The 26781-nt window shown below is 45.6% G+C and overlaps 2 protein-coding genes across 3 annotated transcripts in view; both read right to left on the bottom strand.

Annotated features, from left to right (window-relative positions):
* LOC125946473 (uncharacterized) overlaps positions 1–26781 on the bottom strand; it is a 301867-nt gene that overhangs the window by 155350 nt on the left and 119736 nt on the right. The gene's annotated exons all lie outside the window — the stretch shown is intronic.
* Positions 23028–26781, bottom strand: part of LOC125946477 (translation initiation factor IF-2-like) — a 104893-nt gene continuing 101139 nt past the window's right edge. Inside the window, exons 1-2 of one of the 2 annotated variants that reach the window (XM_049669985.1) lie at positions 24266–25196; positions 23028–23514 (exon numbers count right to left, since the gene is read on the bottom strand). In XM_049669985.1, the coding sequence (XP_049525942.1) occupies positions 23160–23514; positions 24266–24282 (372 nt within the window). In that variant the 5' untranslated portion in view covers positions 24283–25196 and the 3' untranslated portion in view covers positions 23028–23159. Of the gene's footprint in view, positions 23515–24265; positions 25197–26781 lie in introns of those variants that run through there. The other variant, XM_049669984.1, reaches the window with a different exon arrangement.

Raw genomic sequence — 26781 nt, 5'->3', positions numbered from 1 at the left:
ATTCAAGATCCTTGTGAATTTGGCAGGCTTATTATTACTAGAGGGTATTTGGCAGGAGGTCACTGGCCCTTCGTTCTAGTGTCGCGAGCTTTTCCGATGCCTAGGATTGTATGCGATCTTTCCCTTATATCTATTTTCTGCAAAACATGGCTTCCAGCTAAACATCGCAAACATGACTGAGCAAAACATGTCAGCACGTGGCAGGACTGCTGTTTGCTGTTGTGGAAGCAGGCCCAGAGAACTAGGCGAGCAAGCTTCATGCACAGACTTGCCATGCAAGTGGATTGTTCCAGGAGAAGGTCAAAACATAATGATAATCAAATGCGTTTCATTTTGAATGAAAATTTATTACGTTCAATACTATGTGTATTGAATGTAAGACACATACACAACATTTAAAATGTGGAGACACTGAAAATAGCGGCAAGTGCATATTTACAGCCATTGTATAATGTCCATGTACATTGTTTATTCAAGGTCTTGAATGCACTGAACGTGGTAATATCTTGGAGTGTGCACCCTTATGACAAATGCCTCTCAAAATCACTCCATTGACACCTTACAAGTCTTATTGCACTTTGTTTCCATTACAACAAAGAAGCCAGTCCCGAAGCTTCCATGGAGGACATTTCTTTCCGAAAGCACGTAAGCGATAAGCCCTTCACGGTCCAAAGTGAAACGGAACTACAGCCCTTCAAAGCAGAAGACAACGCCAAGTGAAGATATACTGTCATTCAAAAAAAGACTTGCCAGTGCCTGCCCAACACTGCAGGCACTGCGTTACATAGCTCCGTCAGTTGAGGTGGTCCCAAAGGACATTTAGGAAGAAAGTGTAATAGGTGACCCGTAAAACGAGCAATCGCTGGGAATTGTGGGGCGCGCCGTCTGCTACCAGCTTCCGGTTCGACGGACGACGCGGCGGCATGCCCGGCGCACGTGTTTTTCTACGCGGTTTCAACTCTCAGTCGTGCGAAGCTTTCCGTCCGCTTTGTCGACCAGCAATGTCGTACCATTCATATCCAGCTGATTTCTAGGTTTCAGTTCACTCTGGGCGCGACGATGACGCGCCAAGAAAGGCAAGGATGCGCTTTTATGTGCATAAAGGAACTCTGGTTTTCGTTTCGGCGACCTTTTTTGTTTCTGCCAGGTTTAGCTCTACGACATTTGCCGTTGCTTGGACGCACCGTCACTGACTGCTCTGCCTGCGGGTCAGTCAGACAGGTGAAAAAGTTATCGTTATCCGATAATTTATCAAGCGTATAGAAGCATTACTTAGAAAATCGGCTGCCGAGGCGATGGCTACAGCGCGTTGCATGCTGTTCTGTGATCGTAGCTAGAAACCGATATTCTTGGTATAGACGGTTTCATGCTCGCGATAACAGCAGCGAGCGTGCCGCCCCTAAGAAACTTCCGGTCACGTGCCTTATCAGTCTGCTATGTTTTATCGTATGGTTGCTTCTTTGCTAGTTACATTTAGCAGCTACGTCAGTGGGCAAAACCCGAAGCCGTACAGGGCCTATGTTTGTAATCAGTGAAAATGTCTATAACGGTGCAGCTAGTGCTGAAAATGATAACTTTGCGCGCTGTCAACGGCATTTCTCGGTCGAAACTCTATAGGTTCATTTGAAGTGGTACGTATAGTTAGACGTTCTCGCTTTTTTTTCCTCTACAATGGCTGTATTGCCGTCATATTACGGCTGCGCATTATCTCTATCTGTGCTGAAGGAGCTAAGGAGGGCTAGTTGGTTACGAGTATTATGTATCTCGCTGTCTCCCGCTTAAATTCGCGCCGTAAAACCTCGTTTCATAATACCTCTATATGTGCATGCGAGTACTGACATAGTTCTGGTTGCCTGAGTCAATGTTAGAAAAAGAAATATCTTGGGGAATCATTCCGTGTCGGCTTTACACAGCTAATCGCCGCCTGGTAAGTGGCACTGTACGTTCATTTTCTTTTTGTTCACGGATGGTCTCTTCCTTGTTACAGTTTTGGAAGTGGCAGCCATTCCTTAGATGCTTGTGCACAGCTGACTCAGCAAGGGCTGCTGCAAGGCAGTAGTTACACGCGTTCACCTTTAACGCTTGAATTTGAGCAGCCAACAACTGAACAGTCGACGATGGTTTTTCTAGGCACCTGCAACCGGGTAATCTTCGAGTGGGACAAAGCCGGACTGCAAGCGCAAGTGGCTCAGTCAGCTAATGCGTTGCGCTGCTGAGAACGAGCTCGCGGGATCGAATCCCGGCCGCGGGGGCCACATTTTGATGGAGGCGAAATGCGAAAACGCCCGTGTACTTGCGTTGTAGTGCATGTTAAAAAATTAATCCGGAGCCCTCCACTACGGCGTTCCTCATAATCAGAACTGGTTTTGGCACGTAAAACCCCAGAAAGAACGGACTGCAAGCGCATCAATGGAATTCAATGGCGAAGCGGTGGCGGCGGCTGCGCCGACTCGAACCGGAAGCAGTTAGCATACGGCGTATCCCACAATCCCTCACTATTTTATGGGTCTCCTATTGGTGACAGTGTTAACCTCTGGAGCGATATAGCTAATGAAGAAATAAGTAGCTACTGAAAATCACTCATACCTCTCAGTGAGAAGGAGAGAGTGGAAACTTTGTGAGGAGACAGTTGTTCAGGCCGAAAACAAACACTGGTATACAGCACACACTGGCCTAGTTGCAGCATCAGTATTTAAGCGAGCATGCAGGTGTACGAAGCCTGAGGGGTTGTCGAAAAGCATTCTGTACCCATGTGCAAATGCAAAATCTGAAGCAATTGCACATGGTAGAGCACATGAAAAAGATGCTGTTGCACTTTACGATGGCCTCCCACATAGAGTCGTTGAGGCTGCCATGGACAGACTCGGCATCAGCGGGTACCTCCGCGGCTTTGTCACCGCATTCCTGACGGGAAAAATCTTCCGCATCCGTGTTGGAAGGGAGCTGGGCGAACCCAGGGAAATCAGTGTGAACATCTGCAGGTGCCAGTGCTGTTGAAGGCTGGTTCTTTGACACCGATGGCATTAGCATGCCGAGACGGGCAGCAGCCACGTATGTCGGCTAAGACACGGCATACTTTTGAACCCCTTTTTGAGAAGCAAAACAACCCAAATGAAAGTGAGGGTAACCCGCACCACCAAGGTATCGCAGGCTCAAGCCAATCAAAATAAAATGAATAGGGGTAGAAACCCAAATTAGAATTGAGTGAAAAGCCAATTGGAAAATTTAAAAATTACCGAGGGTTAGCAGACCCAAGGAATAGGTCGTGCCATTTGCTCATCATCTAGATTATATGAGTGTATAGCTATGTGTCTGCATTTACTAGGCATGTCGCGTCTCGGCTTTTATTATCACGTTTAAAAAAGGATGACAGTGAGAGAGAAAAAAAGTAGGTAGGAAAGAAAGAAGAAAGGGGAAGAGAGAAAGCAGAGAGAGAAAAAAAGGAAAAAAGAAAAAGACAGAAAAAAATGTCGCAGTTTCACCCGAAAGGCAAAGCATCAATTGCGATAGCAAATTAGCAGAGCGCTATACGGAGTAAGGATAGTAGTTTTATCAGCTGTATAAACTTGGACATGCAGCAGCACCAGCATCGCGCAGAACTGCTGTCGACGCCGTCGGCGTTTTGCCCATGTTCGCACTGAATTCGCGCGGCGATGGTAATTGTTGCCAGTGCCTCCGGGGGCGGCTCAGACGTTTTCGACGAGATCAGAACGGGACACTCGTCAAGCAGCACCGGAAGTCTTTACCACCTTCTCACCTCACAACGTTGTATATAAATATGCATTTGGTGCCGCAGATAAACGTCACTCCCCCTCCCTCCCGTCCCCCCGTCGCCCATTGCTCCATGCTGAGGGTGCGTCCCTCGCGCGCGCTTTCACTCGGACATAAAAGCATGTGGCGTGTGGCAATGATTTCATCGCTGTTTGACATGAAACCTCACAGCGACGGCAGAAATCTGCTTTGAGTGTCCATATAATTGTTATCGCAATGAAAGGAAGAGGGAGAAGAGAAAGCAGTAATGTTCCAGATATTGAGGCAGACGTCGGTGGGGATGGTTTGTACGAAGGTCCATCATGGCAGATCACATGTCTCCCGTCAATGAACTGGCCCAACTGCCACCGGGGACGATGGTCCTGGATAACTAGGACTAGGGGTAAAGTTGGGGCCCATAGGAGTGGTAACCAGAGAAAGAGTTGAATGGAGAGGTCGGACATTCCGTCTATGGTGTCCCCAGAGGCAAGCTCCACCTTAGTCGGCATAACTAAGGACACCATAGAACGAAAGCTGAGGAGGAAGGTGAAAATAGAAAATGAAAAAAAAAAAAAAACTAGGCAGTAAAGTCAAATAAGTAGTGCTCTCTTCTGCTTTTCGGTAAATACTGCTTTATAATTATTAGGTGTTATTGTAGTTTGATGGTTGTCTTTTAGTAAAGGGGCAAAATGATCAATCAGAGGGCATTCACTAAAATAGTGTTGTAGATTTGTACATGTCATACCAAATGCACAATTGCTGTTAGGGGAAAGGGTAAAACGAAAATCATAAAAAGGCAACCGGGCGTGTGCAGTTATGAAGTGAGCATTGGATTTTTTGGGGTGGGAAGAAGGGAGGTAAAGTATGGATGCTAGGGATCCATTGAAAGAGTTCAGTATCGCCGTTATCCCGTGTCCGCACCACCTTTCACTGCGCATAAGATGTGGTGCGCATTTGTGTTTTAATCGAAGTTGGAGAGGCGAGGACAAAGCGGATAAACCGTGTGATGCGGCAGAATTTTCAATGTGAACTGCTATTTCATTGCCATCAATTCCTCGATGCGCTGGCACATGATAAAAGAGCTACGCGGCGCTAAGCACAAATTGTTATGAGTAGTTTGACCTGATATCCATAGATATTGACACGTATACATGTTTATCTTTCGCCGATGGCCGCTTTCCACCGGCTAACAAATGTTAAACGTTATCGCTCGGCGCAGGACGCGCCTGTATCGGAAGTTTCTAGAACGTTATCGATGCTTCTTTCCGTTTGCCTGTTTTCACCGACGCTTATGTTATCTGATTGTATGAGCGACGCGAATTGTCTAGAACTTTTTGGAAGACACGTGCGTACCAGGGATTATTCTGGAACCTTCGATGACTCAGGTATAAAAGCCGACGCGTTTTGCCGCTGATCAGATTTTCGACGATCGCCGACTGTGTTCGCCGCTATCGTTGTGCTTTGAGTGTAGCTTGCTTTTGTGGGCACAGGTTCGCCCAATAAACAACGAGTTTCGTCATACACAGTTTTGCGACTGTATTATTTACCGTCACTACTACGTGACAATATAAGTGGTTGTAAAAGAAGATAACACAATGAGTAGTAATAGACAATCGGAATATATACTTATCGGGGTCTTATTTGACAGTGAGCATATGTATACCAGAGCTTCTAATAATGCGATAGTTAATTTCTATAAGGATGTTTATAGACGGCACTTGAAGCAGCGCAAGGGCGACAGTCAAAAAGCGCAGCACGGACGCTCAGCACGAGTGGTGCTCGAGAGTCGAAGAAAACGACCCACTGGAAGGTACTGGAGGAGACCCACTTTAAGGCTCTGGAGCGGACGACCCACTTCAGAGTTCCAACGGTTCGCTACAATTACCCCGGGCATGAAAAGCGAGCCGCCTGGCGACTTAACAGGTTGTCACCATGAGTGGGTCATAGTATATCTTGAGGCGCTCCACATTGACGATGTCGCACCCTCGACGGCACATGTCCGAAGACTATTCAACGGGTTCGATGAGGTAATTTACTGGGGACGTGCGTTCGACGACACGGTAGGGGCCTTCGTATTTGGGCAGTAGTTTCGAAAAGTCCAGTTGCGGTGGTAGGGACTGAAAGCCAGACGAGCGCCCCAGGGAAAAACGTGGGCGCAGAAGTGGTGGTGTCACCGCAAATGCTCTTCTGCCGGTCTTGTTCTTTTGTAGTAAAGCTTCAGGCAAGGTCGTGACACTCTTCAGCATGTCTGGCTGTGGCAGATATAGGCCTATACTCAGACGTGTCTGGCTTGTATGGAAGGTTCGTGTCGATCGTGTGCGACAGGTGGCGGCCGTACAATAAGAAGAACGGTGAGAAGCGAGTAGTACTCTGAGGGGCGGTATTGTAGGCGTAGGTGACGAAGGGCAGAATGGCATCCCAATTTGTGTGGTCGGCGGCGATGTACATTGAGAGCATGTCGCCGAGCGTGCAGTTAAATCGCTCTGTGAGACCGTTTGTCTGTGGGTGGTAAGCAGTAGTTTTGCGGTGAACGACATGACACTCTGAGAATGGCTTCGACGACTTCCAAGAAAACACGACCTCGATCGCTGAGTAGCTCCTGGGGTGGACCGTGACGCAGTATGAATCAGTGGAGCAGGAAGGAGGCAACATCTCGTGCTGTAGCCGCTGGAAGGGCAGCAGTTTCGACGTATCGCGTGAGATGGTAAACAGCAACGATGGCCCAGTGGTTACCAGCCGACGTCAGAGGAAGAGGTCGTATAAATCGATGCCAATGCGCCCAAACGGCCGGTTAGGACAAGGTAAAGGTTGTAGACCTGCTGGCGAGAGGTTCGGCGAAGATTTCCGGTGCTGACAATCGAGGCAGGAGCGAACAAACTTCTGCACGTACCGGTACATTGCCCACCAAAAGTACCGTTGTCGAATTCGGTGGTAAGTTTTCTATACCCCAGAGTGTGCACACTGCGGATCAGAGTGAAACAATTCGCATATTTTAGAACGGAGACTGCGGGGTGCTACCAGTAACCACTGGCGGCCGTTGGCACTGTAATTGCATCGGTGAAGTAGCTCGTTGCGAATGACGAAATGGTGGGCTTGACGCAATGCGCGAGGGGGTGGTGTTGCCGACGGATCAGTGAGCAAGTCTATCAGCGAGACAATCCATTGGTCCTTGCACTGTCCTGTAGCGATGGTGTGAAGGTCGATGGAAGAAACGGGCAGCTGAGATCCTGAGCAGCGGGCATTGTCGGGTAAGGTGGAGTGCGAGAGGGCGTCGGCGTCAACATGGTGGCGTCCATTGCGGTAGAGCACGCAGATGTCGCAGTCCTGCAGACGAAGTGCCCAATGGGCGAGACGGCCTGAGGGATCCTTCAATGACGACAGCCAACATAGTGCATGGTGGTGAGTAACGACATCGAATGGGCGACCATACAAATAAGGGCAAAACTTCGTAAGGGCCCAGATGATCGCCAGTCATTCTTTTTCGGAGACGGTGTAGTTGGCCTCGGCTTTAGTAAGCGTATGACTTGCATACGCCACAACATATTCAGGGAACCCTGGCTTGCGCTGCGCAAGGACAGCGCCAAGGCCAACACCGCTGGCGTCCGTGTGGACCTCTGTAAGGGCCGTAGGGTCGTAGTGGCGTAGTATGGGCGGAGACATCAACAAACCACGGAGCTTTCCGAACACGTCCTCGCACACTGACGAGTCGAGGGGCCCCTTACTGCCAAGGAGCTTCGTCAGTGACGATATAATAGTGGCGAAGGTTCGAATGAACCGTCGAAAGTAGGAACACAGTCCTACGAAACTGCGCAGTTCTTTGATAGACGTAGGTCTGGGGAACTCGGCTACGGCCCGAAGCTTGGCTGGATCTGGGAGAAGTCCATCCTTGGACACGACGTAGCCCTGTATTGTCACCTGCCGTGCTGCAAATCGGCACTTCTTTAGGTTCAACTGTAGACCTGGCATTGCTCAAATGCGTCAAAACATGCCGGAGGCATTGAAGATGTGTGGAGAAGTCCGGAGCAAAAGCAACGACGTTATCGAGGTAGCACAAGCACGTGTGCAATTTCTTGTTGCGCAAGACGGTATGGATTATGCGCTCGAAGGTCACGGGTGCATTACACAGTCCGAACGGCATGACGTTGAATTCGTACAAGCCGTCGGGCGTGACGAAAGCCGTCTTCGGTCAAGCGTCCTCAGCGATAGTGACTTGCCAGTACCCTGAGCGCAAATCGAGCGATGAAAAGAATTCAGCTGCTTGGAGGCTGTCAATCACGTCGTCTATTCGTGGCAGCGGATAGACGTCCTTGCGGGTTATCTTGTTGAGCCGTCGGTAGTCCACACATACCGTACGGAACCGTTCTTCTTCGCAACAAGAACGACCAGAGACGCCCAGGGACTGTTTGATAGTCGAATAACATTCCGTCGAAGCATGTCAACTTGCTCGTTCATAGACCTCTCCTGGGGTACGTCGCAGCGGCGACGTCCCGCGTGACGTCAACGGCGCACGTGCGGCGACCCTAGTTGGCAAAAAACAGTCGCCGCCGGCTTTCTGCGTGGTGCAGTCGCACAGTAGTTGGTGTAGGTGGGCGCCACGTAGCGTGTATTTTTATTATTGCGATAGCAATTATATGGACACTCAAAAGCAGATTTCTGCCGTCGGCGTCGCCGTCGCCGTCGCCGTGAGGTTCCGTATGACGTCAATGGAGATGAAATCGTCGCCGCGCGCCGCCGAACGCTGTATATGCGAGTGAAAGGGCGCGAGGGACGCGCGCTTTCACGGGGAGTGAACGCACGGCGGAGAACAAACGCGCGTTCTGCGCTGTGCTCCCTTAAGGGCTGCAGAAGTAGGCGTCTCCTTCCTCCTCTACAATCACCATATATGTAGAGTAAACGTACCTTCTTCCGACGCGCGAAAGGCTGTGGGGGAGGGGGGGGGGAGGGGCAGGGAAGGGAGGTGACGTTTAGCTGCGGCACCAAGTGCCTATTTATATCAGAGGCTCCGGCAACAGTCACCAACGCCGCACGCATTTTGAGCGAACGCGGGCAAAACGCCGGCGGCGTCGACAACAGTTCTGCGTGTTGCCGGTGCTGCTGCAAGTCCAAGTTTATACAGCTGATAAAGCTGCTATCATTACTCCGTATAGCTCTCTTCAAATTTGCTATCGCAATTGATGCTTCGCCTTTCAGGTGAAACTGCGACAACTTTTTTTATTTTTATGTCAACCTCCGCAATTCTCTTGCAGGCCATATTAGCAGTAATGTATTGGAGAACATCGCTGTGTGGTAAACTGTGATGAAAACGTGGCTGGCCTTTTTTACTTGCGAATGCGAACGACGAGGTGGTTGTCTGCGATGGATTGTGTAATGATAGTTAGTTAGTTAATCCTGGTTTAATGGCGCAAAAGCGACTAAGGCCATGCTGCGCCAGTCACAAGACAATACAAAAACAATGTTAGGGCAGTAAAAGCTGTGTTACTTTATAGTTGATGTAAATAACCAGTTTCATCTAAAAAGTTCAATAACTCCGTGCACTAGCGGGTCGTCTCCTAATAGTAAGGACGGGTGTAGAGGTATATGCAAGTTATCTAGATTTTGTAAAAGTTTCCGTCTCTGTGTTTCGGTATGTGGACATGTCATAATAATGTGCATTACAGTAAGTGGTTCATGGCACTTCTCGCAAGTTGGTGGGTTTTCTTTTCGAAGTAAAATTGTGTGTTAGATGCGTGTGCCCAATTCGAAGTCGACATAAGATTACCTCGTAGAACCGCTCTTGGTGAGTGCATGATTTCCACTCGCCAAGCAGGGGTTTAGTCACATGTAACTTGTTTATGCACGAGTTCCATTCCTGATGCCATTTTGACGCAAGGGCCTTGCGAATCGCTTGGATACTGTCTTTGTATGGAAGTGTTGTGCGAGTTATGTTTTTGAGAGCTGCCATGGACGCACATCTGTCTGCTGCTTCATTCCCTGGTATCCCAACATGGCTTGGGACCCAACAGAATCGTATGGTTCTTCCGTATTTGTTACAAAAGACCATGTTTAAGATATCACCAAGTAGGGGTCTCACTTGGTGACACCAAGTAGGTATCACCAAGGTGGCGGTCCCACTCCGGCGGCACGCGCTCGCCATTTTAGTCATTGTTTGCGGACGCACAGTGCTTCCTGCGTTCATTGGACAAATGTGAACTTTATTGCGCTATAAAGCTTACTTTCTGCGCTTTCCAATGATACCTAGTATTATCGCCTAGCCTGAAGCGTCACCTAACGGCAGTCAAAACAGTGGGAGCAAAAAACGGCGTTCTTGCTGTGCTAGTCTCCGCTGTACTGCCATTCCGACTAAACTGTTCAACATAACAAAATGAAATTTGCTGTGTCTTTAAATGAAATGTTATACAAGGTTTCTATGAAAAGAAATTGCGTGTAAAGCAATTAGAAATTTATATAGGCGCCAATAAAAATGGGCAAAACTACAAAAGTTTATGAATGAATATCTTTTTTCCTTTTAAACTCAGGACAACAATATTTAGTGGTTTTCTAGGCTACAGTGTACTTATCATCTATGCAAAGTTGTTTTGTGTTCTAATGAACAGTTTGTGAGGTTTGTAATGAACAGTTTGTGAATTTATGACTATACTTGGTCACGCATTACCGGCGATGGGACAAAACTATTCTAGGCGAAACTCTGAAATTTTCAATAATCAAGCAGCAAGCCCTTATCTCCATTTCTATGAAGAGAAAATTTGCTTATGTTAATTAGGGAATCTAGAGGGGAGTAGTGAATTTAGCTAATTTATCTGCTTACCAGATCCGTGCAAATCGACATTCTTTTTCATGTAAACGCTAATTCACAACAATTGTTGCACATTACTAGAACCATACAGTGTCATGCAATTACTAGCACTCACGAGTTTTACTAAGCAGTGCTTGAAACAGAAGATTTTAAATAAATAATAAATCTCACAGGCGATTTTCGGTGGTGGCGCCATCTGTGCAAAAAGATATCAAGCTGTTTCACGTCAGTTCCAACGTTTGTCAAATGTGGCGCCACTAAACGTTACAAAGCGGGCAAAACGCGGAGGGAATTCTTTCTCCAGGTTTGAGTGTTTGGCTCAGTCTAGTCACGGCGCCTCCCCCACTTCCTTCAAGCACACGTGTCTTGTGGCTGCGGGGAGAAAAATAAATAAATAAATAAATAAATAAATAAATAAATAAATAAATAAATAAATAAATAAATAAATAAATAAATAAATAAAGCGCCCTGCACGGTACATCATGAGTGCATGCATGGAGGAAGGAAAAAAACTAGGAGGGAGCGTCACGTGACAATCTTGAAGCCTAGTCATAAAAAATTTAGAGGAATGGAATGATGGGAAATAGGCCCTCACGTGATAGGCAAGCGGTAGATTTTACTCGGCTCGCTTCGGTGGCTTCGGTTTCGTCTGCTGCGGGGGTTTCGGAATATGCGCACATACTCAGCGTGGCAAACGCGCGCCGAGGTTAGGAAGGAATTCGAGTGTGTGAAGCAGTTGAGTCTCGCCGCCTAATTAGCAGACAGGCGCCAAGGCTGTTGCGAACGAAGGCGTCGGTTAACCGGCATTGCGCCGAACAAGCCGGGAGGACTACCTCAAGGACGACTGGTTGCGTTTCGGTGTGGTTTCAGGGAAACGAGGGAACCTTTCGCCCTGCAAACGTGTGAAGGCAACCAAGCCGCCCTTCCCACGACGATTCGTTGCGTTTGACGACGTCTTCTGGGAAACAATGATGCCTTTCGCCCCCGCAAAATGTGCACGCGATTAAGCGAGCGTACAGGATCCGAAGCGACTGTCCCTACGGGAAAAAAATGCGTCCCGTCTTGTGCCCAAGGATGGACTGGCGAGCCGGAGACTCCGAACATATTTAGGGCCGTGCCGGCCCGTAGCGCAGTCGACACTGTTGTTCGAGATCTGCTCAAAGTCTTCGGCCTCTTAGCAGACCGGCGAGAACTCCCGTCAGCAGTAGGCGCACCTGCGTGATGAAGTGTTTTGTGCCAGGATGCCCTAATCGAACAGAAAATCGGCGCGATGGCCTGTCCTTCCATAGGTAAGCACAATGAACGTTTCTTTTATTTATGAAAATGGAACTGCAATATTCGCGATCGTTAGTGACTACGTGCTCGTGTGAATTATAACTGACGAAATAGTGGTGCAATACTATTCAAGCCATTTTTTTTCAACTTTGTCATAATTCCCACTAAGTGTTAAACATTTATTTCTCTTTAAAGTACTTATATCAGCTAGCCTACACTCCTAAAAAGGTACGATGTGAAACTATTTATTGTCGAAGAATTAATTACATTTCCTGCTATAAAAATTATTATTGACCGAATTTTGTGTGTATTTCTTGTGGCTGAAAACAATCAAAATTGCAATAAAACTAATTAATTGAAGAAACCATGAACGATTAGTCTTCAGATAACATACCAAGTTTTGCAATAGTTGCCAAGAACAATAATTTTGTAGAGAATATTCTGCTCGTTTTAAACTAATTTAACTAAATTTTACTAATTTAAACTTTAAATTTAAACTAATTTAAACTAAATTTTAAATGAAGCCAATGGTGTCGCTATTAGTCCAGGGTTTTAGCTTCAACTGTGCATCTGGTGTTTCATTTGCACGGTCAGCAATTTGAAGTTATGTTGCAGTAAGCGGTCCCTCGTCATTGCACTTGGTTTATTTTGTCCAGTCTCCCAGTCCAAGGCCCTCCAGGACGCTCAAGCGTGAAGCTTCTGCAGCACTGCCTGCACACAACCCAGCGACACCTCGAACAGCAAGGCATACTATGGTGAGGATAATACTCGACCACTACAATTTTTACATACTTGTTTCCTTAGGTAGCTGCAAGTGAAGTGGCATATATTTTCATGGCAACTGTTTAATAGCTCAAGCATAATAAATGTCACTCAGTGAACTGCACTTGGACACTAACATTTATGATCATGGCCACCATCTAATTAAATACTGAAACATTCATATATGTTCGCAGCGGTATGAGTTTCCTCAGGGTTTGCATTAAACACCAATTATCGGCCAATAATCCTTTTTCAATTTTTCTTTTCCATTCAAATGACACAATAACTAGAAGACCAACAGGTTTGTCACAATGTTCTATGCTCTTTATATGTTCGATCGGTCACAATGAGCCGTGATATATGAGCTCAGTATATTTTGCCCACTCCAACTAAAAGGCTTCTTTAAAACATCTCTCATTGAACTATGCTACATTGGCCTCTTCTGTGTTAGTTGTTTTGTACTTCTACCTTTCCTGCCTGGGCCCAGATGGGCCTGCAGTATTTAGCAAATAAATAAACAAACAAAATTAAGTGGCACTAGCAAGCTCGTGTGGATGGCAGTTTTAGGCCCCCACAGTTTTTAACTTCACAAAAGTGTAAACGGAAACCGTCGTGAGCAATGTAATGACCTAAAATTTAGCATTATATTCGTCATAACTTGCACAAGAGTGTATGCCACAATAATTAAGTACTTTGTTCTGCGTACGTGCTTTGTGTCATGTTGGTCGCTCATGCACCTGTTACAGCGCGTGATATTTTGCAGCCACAGCCAGCAGAAGACGCACCTGAAAAGGCCTTTCTGAGGCATGAAGTATGGCGTTACACAATTACAAACTGCGACCAAGAAGAAGATGAAGACTCTACGGCAATCCCATCAACACCTTTTTCAAAAGGTTGCTCATCTCGAAAATGTCATAGAAGATTTATCTGACAATCGCATTCTAGGAAATGAGGATGTCGCCATATTGCAGAGTCTTGGTGGGGCAAAAAAAGACTTGCTCATGCGTCAACTGCCACATAAGTCTGGTGCCAGCAATGTCACCTGCTTACTCGCCAGAGCTCAGGCCATTTGCACTGACTTTGCATTTTTATTCCCCTAGAGCATACAGATATGTACGAGCTGTTTTCAACACATGCCTCCTGCATCCAAAGACACTGTGTAAATGATATCAATCCATTGATAGGGCTGCTGACTTTTCAAAAGAGGCAATGACTGCATTGGCTATCAAGGTAAAGCACGGCTCTCCACATTATGCAATCTGGTTGTGGATGAGATGGCCATTCAAAGAAGTAGTGTGGGATGGGATAAGCTTCTATGGATATGTTGACATGGGCATTGATGTCAATGATGACAGCTTTCCAGTTGCCTAAGATGCATTTGTTTTAATGCTTGTTGCAATCAATGGCAGATGGAAGCTGCCGATTGGCTACTTTCTAGTGCATGGCCTTGGTGGTGAGCAGAGGCGCAATTTGGTGCTGCAAGCTGCTAGCTTCACTCACGAAAAAGGTGCACACATTTTGAGTTTGACCTGCGATGGCGCTGCAGCGAATTTGTCATTTCTGCACAGCCTTGGCTGCAAGATGGACCTGACTGAGCTGGATGCTTCTTTTCCACATCCAGTGACAAAAAAAACTTTTCTTTGCCATGTTGGATCCCTGTCACATGTTGAAGCTACTGCGGCACACCCTGTTTGATAAAAAGGCTATTGTGATACGAACAAACAGTTCATATTGTTGAAACACATTGATGAGCTGCATGAAATCCAGTACACAGAGGGCCTACATTTGGCAAACAAACTTAGACAAGCACATATTACCTGGAAAAACCAGCCCATGAAAGTCTCATTGTTGGCTCAAACGTTTAGTCAATCGGTAGCAGATGCTCTTAGTGACTGCAGAGCTAAAAAAATTCAAAGTTTTCAAATTCCTTGCCAACAGAAGAGTTTATCAGGCATGTCAACAACGCATTTGACATTTTAAATTCAAGACATCCAAGGCAAGAAGAATAGAAAGGACCGCTGTGTCCTGAAAATGTGACTCCTGTCACTGCGTATGTCAAAGAACTTATGGCCTACTTTTGCTCGCTTAGGGAGGCTGCAGCTGGTAAACTAATGACAGGGACCACCCAAAAGACAGGCTTAATTCGCTTTGTGGTGTGCTTAGACAACCGTCTATACAACCACTTGGTTACAGAAAATGACCTATTGGCATATCTTTCGACTTCCAAGCTCAGTCAGGACCACCTTGAGTTACTTTTTTGCTGCAATAAAATCATTTGGGGGCTGCAATGACAACCCAACAGCAAAGCAGTTTGCAGCAGCATTGAAGCGTCTGATAGTTCGTAATGAGGTCAAGGACATTGATGGCGGAAATTGCTTTCTATTGGAACACATCGAAATTCTCTTTGTACGCTCCTTTGAAAAAACCATACTCCATCGATGTAATTAACCTCCCTACAGCCAGTGAACCACTCACAGAAGCAATTTTACAGGATCATGGTTACTCTGCTGACCCAGGCAATGTGTCTGAGCTTGGGTGCCTGCGGCTCGCAGTACTGGAAGACTTGCTACACAAGTTTTCTCATGGGTGAATTATGTTCATGATGGCCCACACAATTAATTCCTTCATCCATCAACTTGAGCTGTCCCACCAGGTTTTATGTTAAGGCATTTATTTGTTTTTGAGTGACTTTGTAAAGTGCATATATTGTTCAAGAGCGTTGTATGCAGATATCAAACTTTTATAGAGAGAAAATGTGATACCTTATTGTAAATTCTGCAAGTGCATGTTTGTTGTCTTGCTGAATGCTGTAGCTTGAATCGCCTGCATGCAAATTATGCTTAAACAATTGTTCTGTTCAGCCCAAGCTAAACAGTGTGGACAATGACGGTAGGTTAGCTGGCCTACCTTTCACTAGAGCAAACTGTGTGATGACATGGACATGCTGTGAATGCTCTCAATGGATTATGTGTGAGCTAGGTATACGCTTGAGGATGACAATGTTTTTTTAATGTTTATCCTGTATGTCTTTTACCTGACCTTTGTGGAAATTTGCCACTGCCACCTGGAATACCGTTGGTGTAACTATTTAAATAATTTAATGTGCTCACTCTGTTCACTTGCTTTACAATAGCCTTTTATGATGCCAGATTCACTGTAACCACAAACATTTGGTGTATACCACTCAATGAGTGTTTTAAATACCGTGAAATATTCATTCATTTGAGGTTCACAACGTAATAGAGCCGTCGCGTCCTAATTGTGGTGTGTTGGCTCAGCTTCGACGGTGCTAACTTTTTTGTAGGTATGTGATACAACATAAGCTTTGTTGTAAATTCTACTTGCAGCAAAATGCATTGTATTTTAATGTTGACATACTTACTTTGTGGGTCTGACCTCACATCAATTGTTTCAACTTTGACTTTGTGAACTACCACTCTTTTTTTAATTTCTGCATATGTATTGCTTACTTTTCTGACAAGCACAATCACCGAAGCCTTTCAATATTTGTGAGGACAGCGCAGATGTAAATATTATACAATTATAGCCCTGTATTGAAGGCGTTGCATACAAGGCATTGTAAGCAAAACTGCAGCTACATTCAAGGACAGCTGATCCCATTGACCAGTTTTATTAAAGGTATCAATACTACGTGTGATATAGTTTACTTTTTATAACATTATTATACAAATGCCCTGTGGCATACAAATATGCTAATACTGATACCGAAGAGCAGGGGCACAATAAGTTTTCCTACTTGCTGTTTATAATTTTCTTTTGTGTATTATCTTTGCAATGTACTTCATTTAAATTGTAAATGTGGCTTCCTTCTGTATTTGTGTGAAATCTTCTGGCTTCTATAGGTGCAATAAACACTGAATAAAGAATGAAACAATTACTGTTGTCATAAAAATGTGCTTTCCATAGTACAAGTACACCAGCAACACAATGAATCCACAAGTGCAAATGAATGCTGCCATTTTGTCCCTTGCCGCTATGTATTCACTTTTCATGCCGTTTCACACTAGCAGAGGAAGAAGGGTCCCCCTGGCAGTGTTTAATTCTAGGACATAATTGGCTATACTCGCATTCGGAAACAGCTGAATAACTCTAGATAATGCACAAATTCCGTCCATTTGTTTTATTATATAACGAAAATGGATCCCCGAGGCGCGTCTCAACAGCGTCGTCGCACCACACAATCTTGCAAAATAGTACACGTAAATCTGAATAAACGGCGATCACTTCGGCGTTTAGAATGCAGGCTAATGCTATTTATTTCTCTCAAATGAAACACGCCCACGAGAGCCTTTTATTAAGCGAAAATGCGACAAAAAAGTGTCCTTCAAAACATCTCGTTTCTTCCTAGGTGCAAGACAGCGTGACAAAAATTATTTCTCTCAAAATAAAACACGCACACCTGCAGCCTTTTATTAAGCGAAAATGCGGCAAAAAAGTGTCCTTCACAACATCTCGTTTCTTCCTAGGTGCAAGACAGCGTGACAAAAATTATTTCTCTCAAAATAAAACACGCACACCTGCAGCCTTTTATTAAGCGAAAATGCGACAAAAAGAAAAGTGACCCTCAAAACACCTCGTTTCTTTCTAGGTGCAAGACAGCGGGACGAAAATTAGCAAGATAATACGCACCACAGTTTAAGGTGCACAACGGCTGATTTGACGAAACTTGAGTATGTAGGAAAAATAGACCACACTCGGGCGTCTGGACGGGTTTCGAGCCGCGAGCGCTGGCAACTCCACTAACCGCGGTGGTAAGCGCAAGTGACGCCTTGAAAATTGTCTGTCTTCATGAGTCAGACGCCCCAGTCTTGCTCCACGTTTCAAGGCATCGCATTTGAAGCGAAGAACGACGCGCGCAGTAGCAGAACACCACCACCCGCATACGGGCCTCCAAGCCAGTGACGGCAGGCGCCACTAAAAGTTACCACGTACCAAACAATCACGAATGTTCCGGCAACCTTGTGGGCCTTTTCCGCCCCATAAGGCACCGCGCACGGCGCCCTTGAGAGAGGGAGGGGTGGCTTCAGAGGAGGTTGGCTTGCCGAGGCTAGCGGAATCACGTGACGCTCCCTCCTAGTATTTTTTACCTCCATGAGTGCATGCCAGATCGCCAGCAGGTTAGGCCATTGTGCCAAGGAGAAGTGCAAATTGCCCTCGCCCCCTCTATTTTGCAGGCTTGTACGACGATATCGGGAAACTTGCTTTCCCCACGCGATGAGGTGCGACGTGTGTAGCAGGGTACTGTGCATGAACAACTAGCCAAACGTTGGAAAACTGCATTTACTGCGATATAAACTCAATTATCGCAAGGTAAGTACAATTGTCTTATTTTTATGTGCATTGCCTAATGCTTGTATTTTCTTTTTTTTTTTTACAGAGATAATGTACGGTCACTTTTTACTATGTACGTAGACGGTGCTGCACCGCTTCAGCGTCAGCTGAAACGCACGGTATGTTTGAAAACACGCAGCACGGCATATTTCGGCTAGTACACTCAAGAAGACCAAAGTTGGATTGTCGTAATTCCTTACTCAGGAAGTACATTCTGCGAGCTGACTGGTGTTCAGAAGTTCCTGCAAGAGTATAATCTGTTGTATTGCAGCTTGCTTAGGTGTTTATCATGAAACAATGCACCCTTTCTTTGCTCCCTCTGTTCTAAAAGCTTACGCGTTGCCAAAGGCTAAGTACAGCTACCCACAAGCACTTACGAGAAGTCTTGTGATGAATGCATAATTCATCATAATTGCCTAGTTATTTAGAACAAAAATCGCATATTCCGATGCAGCGGCATTTCTCACCTAATTTTTGCGTATTTCTGCTTCTTTTTTTCAGCTTCATATCATATCTGTGGGAGATTGCCTTCAATATAATGAATGGACCATGCACTTCAACTGCCGTACAGCTTGCATGGGAAGAAAAGCGAGAGACTGTTTAACATGCGGCTACGCAGAGTGGGAACAGGTGATACGCATTTAATTTCTCAGTTTTGTACTATTTGCTTATGTTATGCACTGCTGACAGTGTTGGGATAATAAAGGTATATGTATTGTATGCAGATGGTGTCTGAGAGACGGAGACATCGACGTCAACCAAGCGCAAGACTTCATAAGAATGTGGCTGCCAGGCGCCGTCGACTATTGCAGAAGGCGGCGTTACGCCGAAGCGGCTCAACCCCCCGTAGCGTCATAAACAAAGCTTTCGTAGGTGGCCCACAGGATTGGGGATACGAGCGACAATCTGTATCAACCTATTTTAAGACCAATAAAGAAATTGTTTATATTATTTGGTGATTTTATAGTAGATTATGGCATGTTGCATCGATCTACCATGCAATATTTGAGTAATTTAAAATCGTAGGAAATAACGGCATCGCCCACATACATCACAATCTGCCAATATGGCCATGTCAGTGGGTAATGCGGGACAATAAATTGACTAAAAGCGGCAGAGCCGGCTATTGACCAATACCGGCGCTGCCAGTAGGCAAGGTGGGACACTAGAATGGCAATGAACGGCGGAGCCGGCTATCTGCCTGTATTGGCGCTGCCACACTATGGCCGAAATAGCCCCTTTAGTGGCATGGCCGCGCTGGGCCATTCTTGACGCGGGTAGCGCTGCCGGTTTCGGGCCTATATTTGTGCCGCTGTTTGCCGTGATATTGCCGTGCTGGGGCCAGCCTGGTTGTACTGCCTGGCCACTTGCTAGGCGTAGTCCAAGGTTATGTACTGGATCAAGTCGTCGAATGTAAGAATGTCTGGCTGAGTCATAAACTATGCAGCCGTAGTCTAGTAGGCTACGCACAACAGACCGGTAAATACGTAAAAGCCATGTTTGGTCAGAACCCCAGTGCTTATGGAACAACACTTTGAGGATATTCACCGCTTTATTTGTCTTAATCTTTAGTGTGTTTATGTGGGTCAGAAAATTCAGTTTGGTGTCAAAGGTTACTCCTAAAAATTTGTAATGTTGTTTGACCGGTAGTGTGGCGTCATTTAATTTCAGGACTGGGTCGCAGTATAGCCCACGTTTCTGAGAAAATAAAACAGTAACTGTTTTCTGGGTGGAGAAGCAGAAGCCATTCTTGTTAGCCCATTGTGCAAGTTTATTTATTGTGATCTGAAGCTGCCTCTCACAAGTTGATAAATTTGAGGCACGGCAAGCCACTGGCAGGTCGTCGACGTATATAGAGTGCATAACAGACGACGGTATAACCTTATTAACCGAGTTCATTTTTACAATGAAAAGTTGTGCTGAGAACACAGCCTTGTGGAACACCATTTTCCTGTGCAAATGTACGAGAAAGTACTGTGCCGAGACGAACCTGAAATGTTCTATTAGACATGAAATCAGCTAGGCAGTTAGGGTCAGCTAGGTCTTTTAAAATTCCATATCTCCACGTGGTATCATAGGCTTTTTCTAAATCAAAGAAAACTGCCAGACAATGTTGCTTGAGTAAAAATGCATATCGAATTTCATGCTCCAGTCGGACAAGATGGTCAGTGGTTGAACAACCCTTTTTATAACCGCACTGGTGAGGGTCTATTAAGTTTCTTGATTCTAAAATGAACGCGAGCCTTATATTAATAATGCTTTCATATGATTTTGCCAAACAGCTGTTCAGGGCAATGGGTCTGTAGCTACTTGCGGATGTTGGGGATTTACCAGCTTTGAGAAATGGGACTACTATTGCTTTTTTCCACTCTTCTGGCATTCTCCCAGATTCCCAGATTAAATTGAAAAATTCAAGGAGAGCCTCTACAGATGCTTGGGATAGATTTGCCAGCATGGAGTAGTGTATACGGTCGTGACCTACCGCTGTTTTTTTGCCAGCTGAAAGGACTATGTTTAATTCCTGTTGTGTAAGGGGGGCATTGTACAATTCATTTGTCGCGCCAGTAGTGGGCAGCTTCTGTTTTCAGCAGACTGTTTGCACTTTAAAAATTCTTTTGAATAATTACTCGAGCTGGAAACATTGTGGAAGTGTTCACCAAGTATGTCAGCCTGTTCTTGTAGTGTTGTTTGTGTACCTGGACTTGTAAGGAACGGTATTGTATACGACGAGTAATCTCCCCTAAACTTCCTCACCTTTTCCCACATTTGTTTAGAGGTGACAGTGCTGTTTATCGAAGATATGTATTTCCTCCATGATGATTTTTCCGCCTGCCTTCGTATAAATCGTGCTTTGGATTTGGCCTGTTTGAAATGTAGGAGGTTTGTATAGGTCGGGTATCTTCGCAAGATTCCCCAGGCCCGATTTTGTAGTTTTTTTGCTTCTGTGCACTCTGGTGTCCACCAGGGGTTAAGTTTTTTGCGTACAAGGCTGGATGTTTGGGGAATGGCCTTATCTGCCGCTGAAATTAAAACCGCAGTGAACCTTTCATTGATTTCGTTAACGCTTAGCTCACTTGAAAACACTTGTTCGAGCTTTGCATTTTCTGTAAAGAGTGTCCAGTCAGCAAGGTGTATTTTCCAGCGACGCGGTTTACAATTTATAATGGGTGGTGATGATGTGAGTGTGATGATAGCAGGGAAATGGTCACTGCCATACCAGGTATTCAGTACTTCCCATTTAGAATCGGTAAAAACAGACGGTGAGCAAAAGGCTAAATCGAGGCAGCTAAAATTGCGGGAGCTTGGTGAAAAATATGTTGGCGCACCTGTGTTCAAAAGACAAATGTTATTAGGTAAAACGAAATCTTCGATAAGTTGCCCTCTTTGATCATTTTTATCGCTGCCCAAAAGGGTACAGTGCGCATTAAAATCACCTACTAAAACAAAAGGCTCCGGCAACTGGTCTGTTAAATTTTCCAGGTCTCGAGTTGTGAAATGGGTATGCGCTGGAATGTACAGTGAACAAATGGTGACAGTTTTATTGGATAAAACGGTGACGGCTACAGCCTCGTACGGGGTATTTAATAAAAGTTTCGTGTAAGGATGCCGCTTTGCACAACAATAGCGACTCCCCCAGATAGACGGCTGGAGTGTTCGCGGTCTTTTCGTATGACAGTAAAACCTTTAAGGAAATGTGTATACTTAGGGCCTAGATTTGTTTCCTGTAAGCAGAATGCTACAGGTGAGAGGTTGTTTATTACGTCTTTAATGTCACCTAAATTGTTCATCAGGCCTCTACAATTCCAATGTATGATAAAAGCCATACTGATGGTATTGAAAATATTAACTGATGTATATGGATTCAAAAGTTGTAGGTGACATGTGTTAAGAGGGATGTGCTATTTGCGAGAGCGGTAACCACTTAGGTTACCGGTCCCTTTCTCGGCGCAGTTACAAGAAGTTTTTCCTTCTTGGTGCGCTTCAGAGAGCGCGGATCTTTTGGCGTCAATGACGCCGGGGTTTTCGCGTCGACCTCCATCGCCTTCTCCGAGGCGCTGGATGATCGAGAGCCAGGCGCCGAAACGCGCGTCTCGGGCCTTGGGGTTCTGTTCAACTTTGGGCGCTGAGACACAGCGGTCTGCCGGCCCGTATTCGATGATGATGGAGCAGCACTGGCTGCTACCACCAAGGGGGCGGATGGAGTCTCTGCAGGAGTACCGCGCGCGGACCCTGTAGACTCCTGAAACCGATGTGGTGCTGCCCCCTGCCGCGCCGCACTGGCATAGCTAAGTTGAGGTAAGTGCCCTAGCCTTTTCCTCGCTTCATAGAATGAGATTTTTTCTTTTACAGTGATTGCGATGATTTCTTTTTATTTTTTACAGCAAGGGCAGCTCCGTGAGTAAGCTGGATGGTCTCCCTTGCAATTGACACAAAGTGCTGGAGCATTGCAATTGTCAGAAGGATGGTCGTTGGCACTACACTTCGCGCATGTTTCTTTGCCTCTGCATGACTGTGATGCATGACCGAACCTCTGGCACTTGAAGCATCGCCTCGGGTTCAGTATGTATGGTCGGACGTTGATTTTCAGGTATCCTGCGTCGAGTGAAGTGGGCACAGTACTGGTTCCAAATATTACCCAGGCAGCACGACAGCACTGGGCCAAGCATGATCCAATGCTCGCAGAAATTGGTACGAACTTTGGCCCAATCCTGGCATCATGGCAAAGTGCAACCCGATTCAATGTCCACCCACTGTTCGAGCCAAGATTGGCCGTACTGTTTGCCATTGTAGTATCAAATGTAGTTCGAGCATAGAGCCAGTGTTCAACCATTCTGTATCCAGTGTATTTTAAGAATCCAGTGCTCAGCCATTCTGTATCCAACGCTTTTCCAGCATATCCAGTGCTTAGCCATTTTGCATCCAACGCGTTTCCAGAATAGCCAGTGCTCAGCCATCTTGTATCCAACGCGTTTCCAGTACTCAGCCATTCTGTATCCAATGCGTTTTCAGATTATCCAGTGCTCATCCAATGTGTTTCAAGTATAGCCCGTACTCGGCCATTCTGTTGCTTATATTCTAGCTTAGTGCGTATACAATTAGTAGCGAAGGAAACGTGATGGAAATAAGTGCGGGAAGGAAACTTCCTGCAGACACACGCAAAGCATAAACGAAAATATAATTTATTTAGAATACTATTTAGAATACAATTCTTGAACTGATGCAGGCATCAGTAAGGGTGCTCAGCTCCAGGGGTAGCAGCAGGAGGAGGGGCAGGGGCGGCAGGAATTGCAGGAGCAGGGGCTGCAGCAGGGGAAGGAGCAGGGGCAGCAGCAGCCGGACAGGAGGGGCCGACGGTGGACTTGCCAGGGACCTGAGGGCAAGGGTGGGGCAGGGAGAGGGCAGCAGTGGGCAGGCAATGATTCCTGCCCTGAAGGGAGGGATCATCGGGCTTCTCTGCTGCAAGCGTTTCTGCGAAACGCCTCTTCCTGCCACCACCCCTGTCCACAGACCCTGGCAACCACCTCTTAATGAAGTCCTGTGCTTCTGTCAGGTCGCCCCCCCCCCTTTCGCACAGATGACATCTGCACACAACCATACAAAGACCACAATTAGTACATACAGCATGCACCGTAAAGATCACCCACAATAGAGCAGGCAAACACATTCAACAAAAGAAAACCTTCAAGAGACTTAGTGAAATAAGTTGCTAAGTCTTAAGCACACAGTTTATCTGACAGAATTTGCAACCGCAGCCAACGTTATTGAGTCGAGGTTCACAGCATGCTCAGCGGCGAAATGCAGGATACGCAAAGTATTCCTGTGGATAATTAAATGCTGCTATCGCCTTCCCCACCATGAAAACTCTTGATCCATTTACAGGATCTTCATCCCTGTTGCCTTCGTTGACATTCCTGTTTCTTCACCCTAACATAGCGTTAACGTCATCAGTGATGATCACACCATGTCTTTACTAACCGAGACATATTCAACTGTCTCACCCGCTGATGCTAAACGTGTAAGGTGCCTGGTATGATGCAATTCATCGGCATGCTCGTCAAGCAATTCACCTAAGCTGCCATTGGTGCTAATGTAGAGCACACTTTCGCAATTTCTGCAAGGGCAGTGGTGGCTGAGTATGTCGCTTTCATAGTAAACAATGAAATCAGCCAACAGGGACGCCTAAATTTCTTCGTTGTAGAAGTTGAGAATTCATATGAAAGACAGGATTTTGGCAAGGACAATCTCCTGTTATGCAAGCCATTTCGCTGTAGAGGAGTTCGGCTGTATACAAAATACTTCAACAATGCAAAAGGATGACTAAGGAAGCTTTACCTGTGACTATCTGGCATAACTTCAAATTGATGAATGCCCTCTTCCCCTTCCTGCTATGAAAGCTGTAAAGCACTTGGACGGGCTGCGCCATTACAGCCTTCATGGCATTCGATGCCACCTCGCGCAATGACTTCCCTCCTATTTGCAGGAGGTGCTTGCGCTGCAAAAGACAAAAATTGCCAGAGATTTGGAAATGAGCATTGTATGTGGCAATGTTTTCAAGTTGAAAAATCTACCAATACTACCAGAATATAATTTATTGCCAAGTGAAGTGAATTTTTAACTGAGTGCAAAGCAAAACATTTTTGCTGGAAGAGGTTTGTGATGCAATGCCCTTTAATTGTAAATGTGCTCCACAACACCTAAGTGTTACTGGAAGAAACACAAACACGAAGTGCATCAGGTCTTGTCTGTTCAGTGCATTTCATGTTTGTGTTTTATAGACCTTAGCACAGTAACTATGTTTCATAGTAACTACCTCTCCAAGCTTTCACTATCATTTGTAAGCGCACCAATTCTACTCCCATGCAAATTTCCAATGCATAATTAGGGGATGTGACATTAGAGTGCAGGAAAGTCAGATCTACGTATGTGTGGCACAAAACAGCTTAAAGACATACCGACATGGTATTTTCAGACCTTCACATTTTGCGTTAAAGGGACTGACAACCAGTTTTCAAAGACCTAGTTTTGTGGTAACCAAAAGCTAACCCTCAGCAATGTTTGCACCTGCAGCTTCGCAAATTGTGAAAGCAGCCCATCATTCTGCTTTCACAGGATGAGGGGAACTGCAGTTAACTGCTCACATTTTGGCCTTTTCAACCACTTTTGAAAACATAAAGCTGGTACAACAAGCTTGCATTGTCGTACAGACCTTCTTACATTTGTACAGCGTTTTTCCCCCAAGTATACGCCTACATCATGGCTGCCTGGCGCCCGTTATTCTGTCGATAGACTTACCAAGCAACTCATCAAAAACAAAGGCAGTGCCACTTTCACCACAAACGAAGGCTTATCAGCATATTGCAAGGCAAAAAAATAACAGAAAATGTGGACTGCATTTCAATACTAATAAGAATACCATCAACCCCATACAATAATAGAAAGCCATGTGATAGGCCTCTTATTCATGGTAAATAAGGAACAGTGTCTTGAAAGCGTAGGGAGACGTAGACACACCACAAGTGCGGACTTTCAACTGGTAAGTTTATTGAATGAACGAATTTATGAACAGTTGAACTGCACATACACCTGGAAGGCAGTGAACAATTTATGACATGCACTCGTGGTTAGATCAGATGATACTAAAAATAATGAATTAAGAAAAATAAAAACCAGCACGCTGCTCCGCTGTCAACGATTTGCGTGGTCTAAAAGAGGAATTTTTTTCTAGGAAGACTATTGCAGGCTGACTAATGCAACCTGGTCCTGCTTTCTGTATTCTATAGGCCTCGCAAATTTCATGTGTCAATTGGTCTGTGTGGCAAAAAAGTATCTTGGTCCGAGAGAATTCTGCAGTGCACCTGCAGTTACGGCAATGCATTGCGAAATGCGAGGCACAAACAGTGCATTTTGGTGCTCCCTGAGGCCCACATTTGCACACCACCTCGATTGTCCCACGTACACTCAGCCACAGGTGAGGGGGATGCTGTACACGATTGCAGTGGCGCAAGGCACACACAGGTTAGTGTGCCTTACAGGGCAGACGCTACCTACTTTCTTTCTGGCTGAGAAGAACAAAACAAATCTATGCCATGCCACGACCCCCCCCCCCTTCAACCTGTGCAAACGCTAGTGGATGTATGGCTAACGGCTTGCTTCTTGGTGCCGCATATTTACTCTCCAAACTTTACTCTTCGCACAAGCTTTCCACAACATGCCAATAGCATGCTGTCTTGTGGAAAGTTCGTGCAAGAATTGAAGCATGCTATGGACACTAGTGTTCGCACAGGTTGAAACAAAAAAAAAAGGGGTGGAGGGAGGCGGGGGCGATCGTGGCATGGCATAGATTTGTTTTTTTTTTCAGCCAGAAAGTGGGTAGCATCTGCGCAGCAGTTACAAAATGTGTGGAGAAAGGTGCAAATGCAAAAAAAATGTCTGCCCTGTAAGGCACACTAATATGCATGTGCCTTGCGCCACTGCAATCGTGTACAGCATCCCCCTCACCTGTTGCCGAGTGTACGTGGGACAATCAGGGCGGTGTGTAAACGTACGCCTCAGGGAGCACCAAAATGCACTGTTTGCGCCTCTTGCATTTGGCAATTCGGGTGCACTGCAGAATTCTCTCAGACCGAGATTATTTTTTGCCACACAGACCAATTGACTCATGAAATTTACGAGGCCTATAGAATACAGAAAGCAGAACCAGGTTGCATTAGTCAGCCTACAATAGCCTTCCAAGAAAGAGAAATTTCCTTTTTAGACCACGCAAATCGTTGACAGTCGAGCAGTGTGATGGTTTTTTTTATTCATTCGTGTTTAGTATCACCACGAGAGCATGTCATGAATTGTTCACT

This window comes from Dermacentor silvarum, chromosome 7, assembly GCF_013339745.2.
Source record: "Dermacentor silvarum isolate Dsil-2018 chromosome 7, BIME_Dsil_1.4, whole genome shotgun sequence".
Lineage (NCBI taxonomy): Eukaryota > Metazoa > Arthropoda > Arachnida > Ixodida > Ixodidae > Dermacentor > Dermacentor silvarum.
This window is presented reverse-complemented; position numbering and strand designations above follow the sequence as displayed.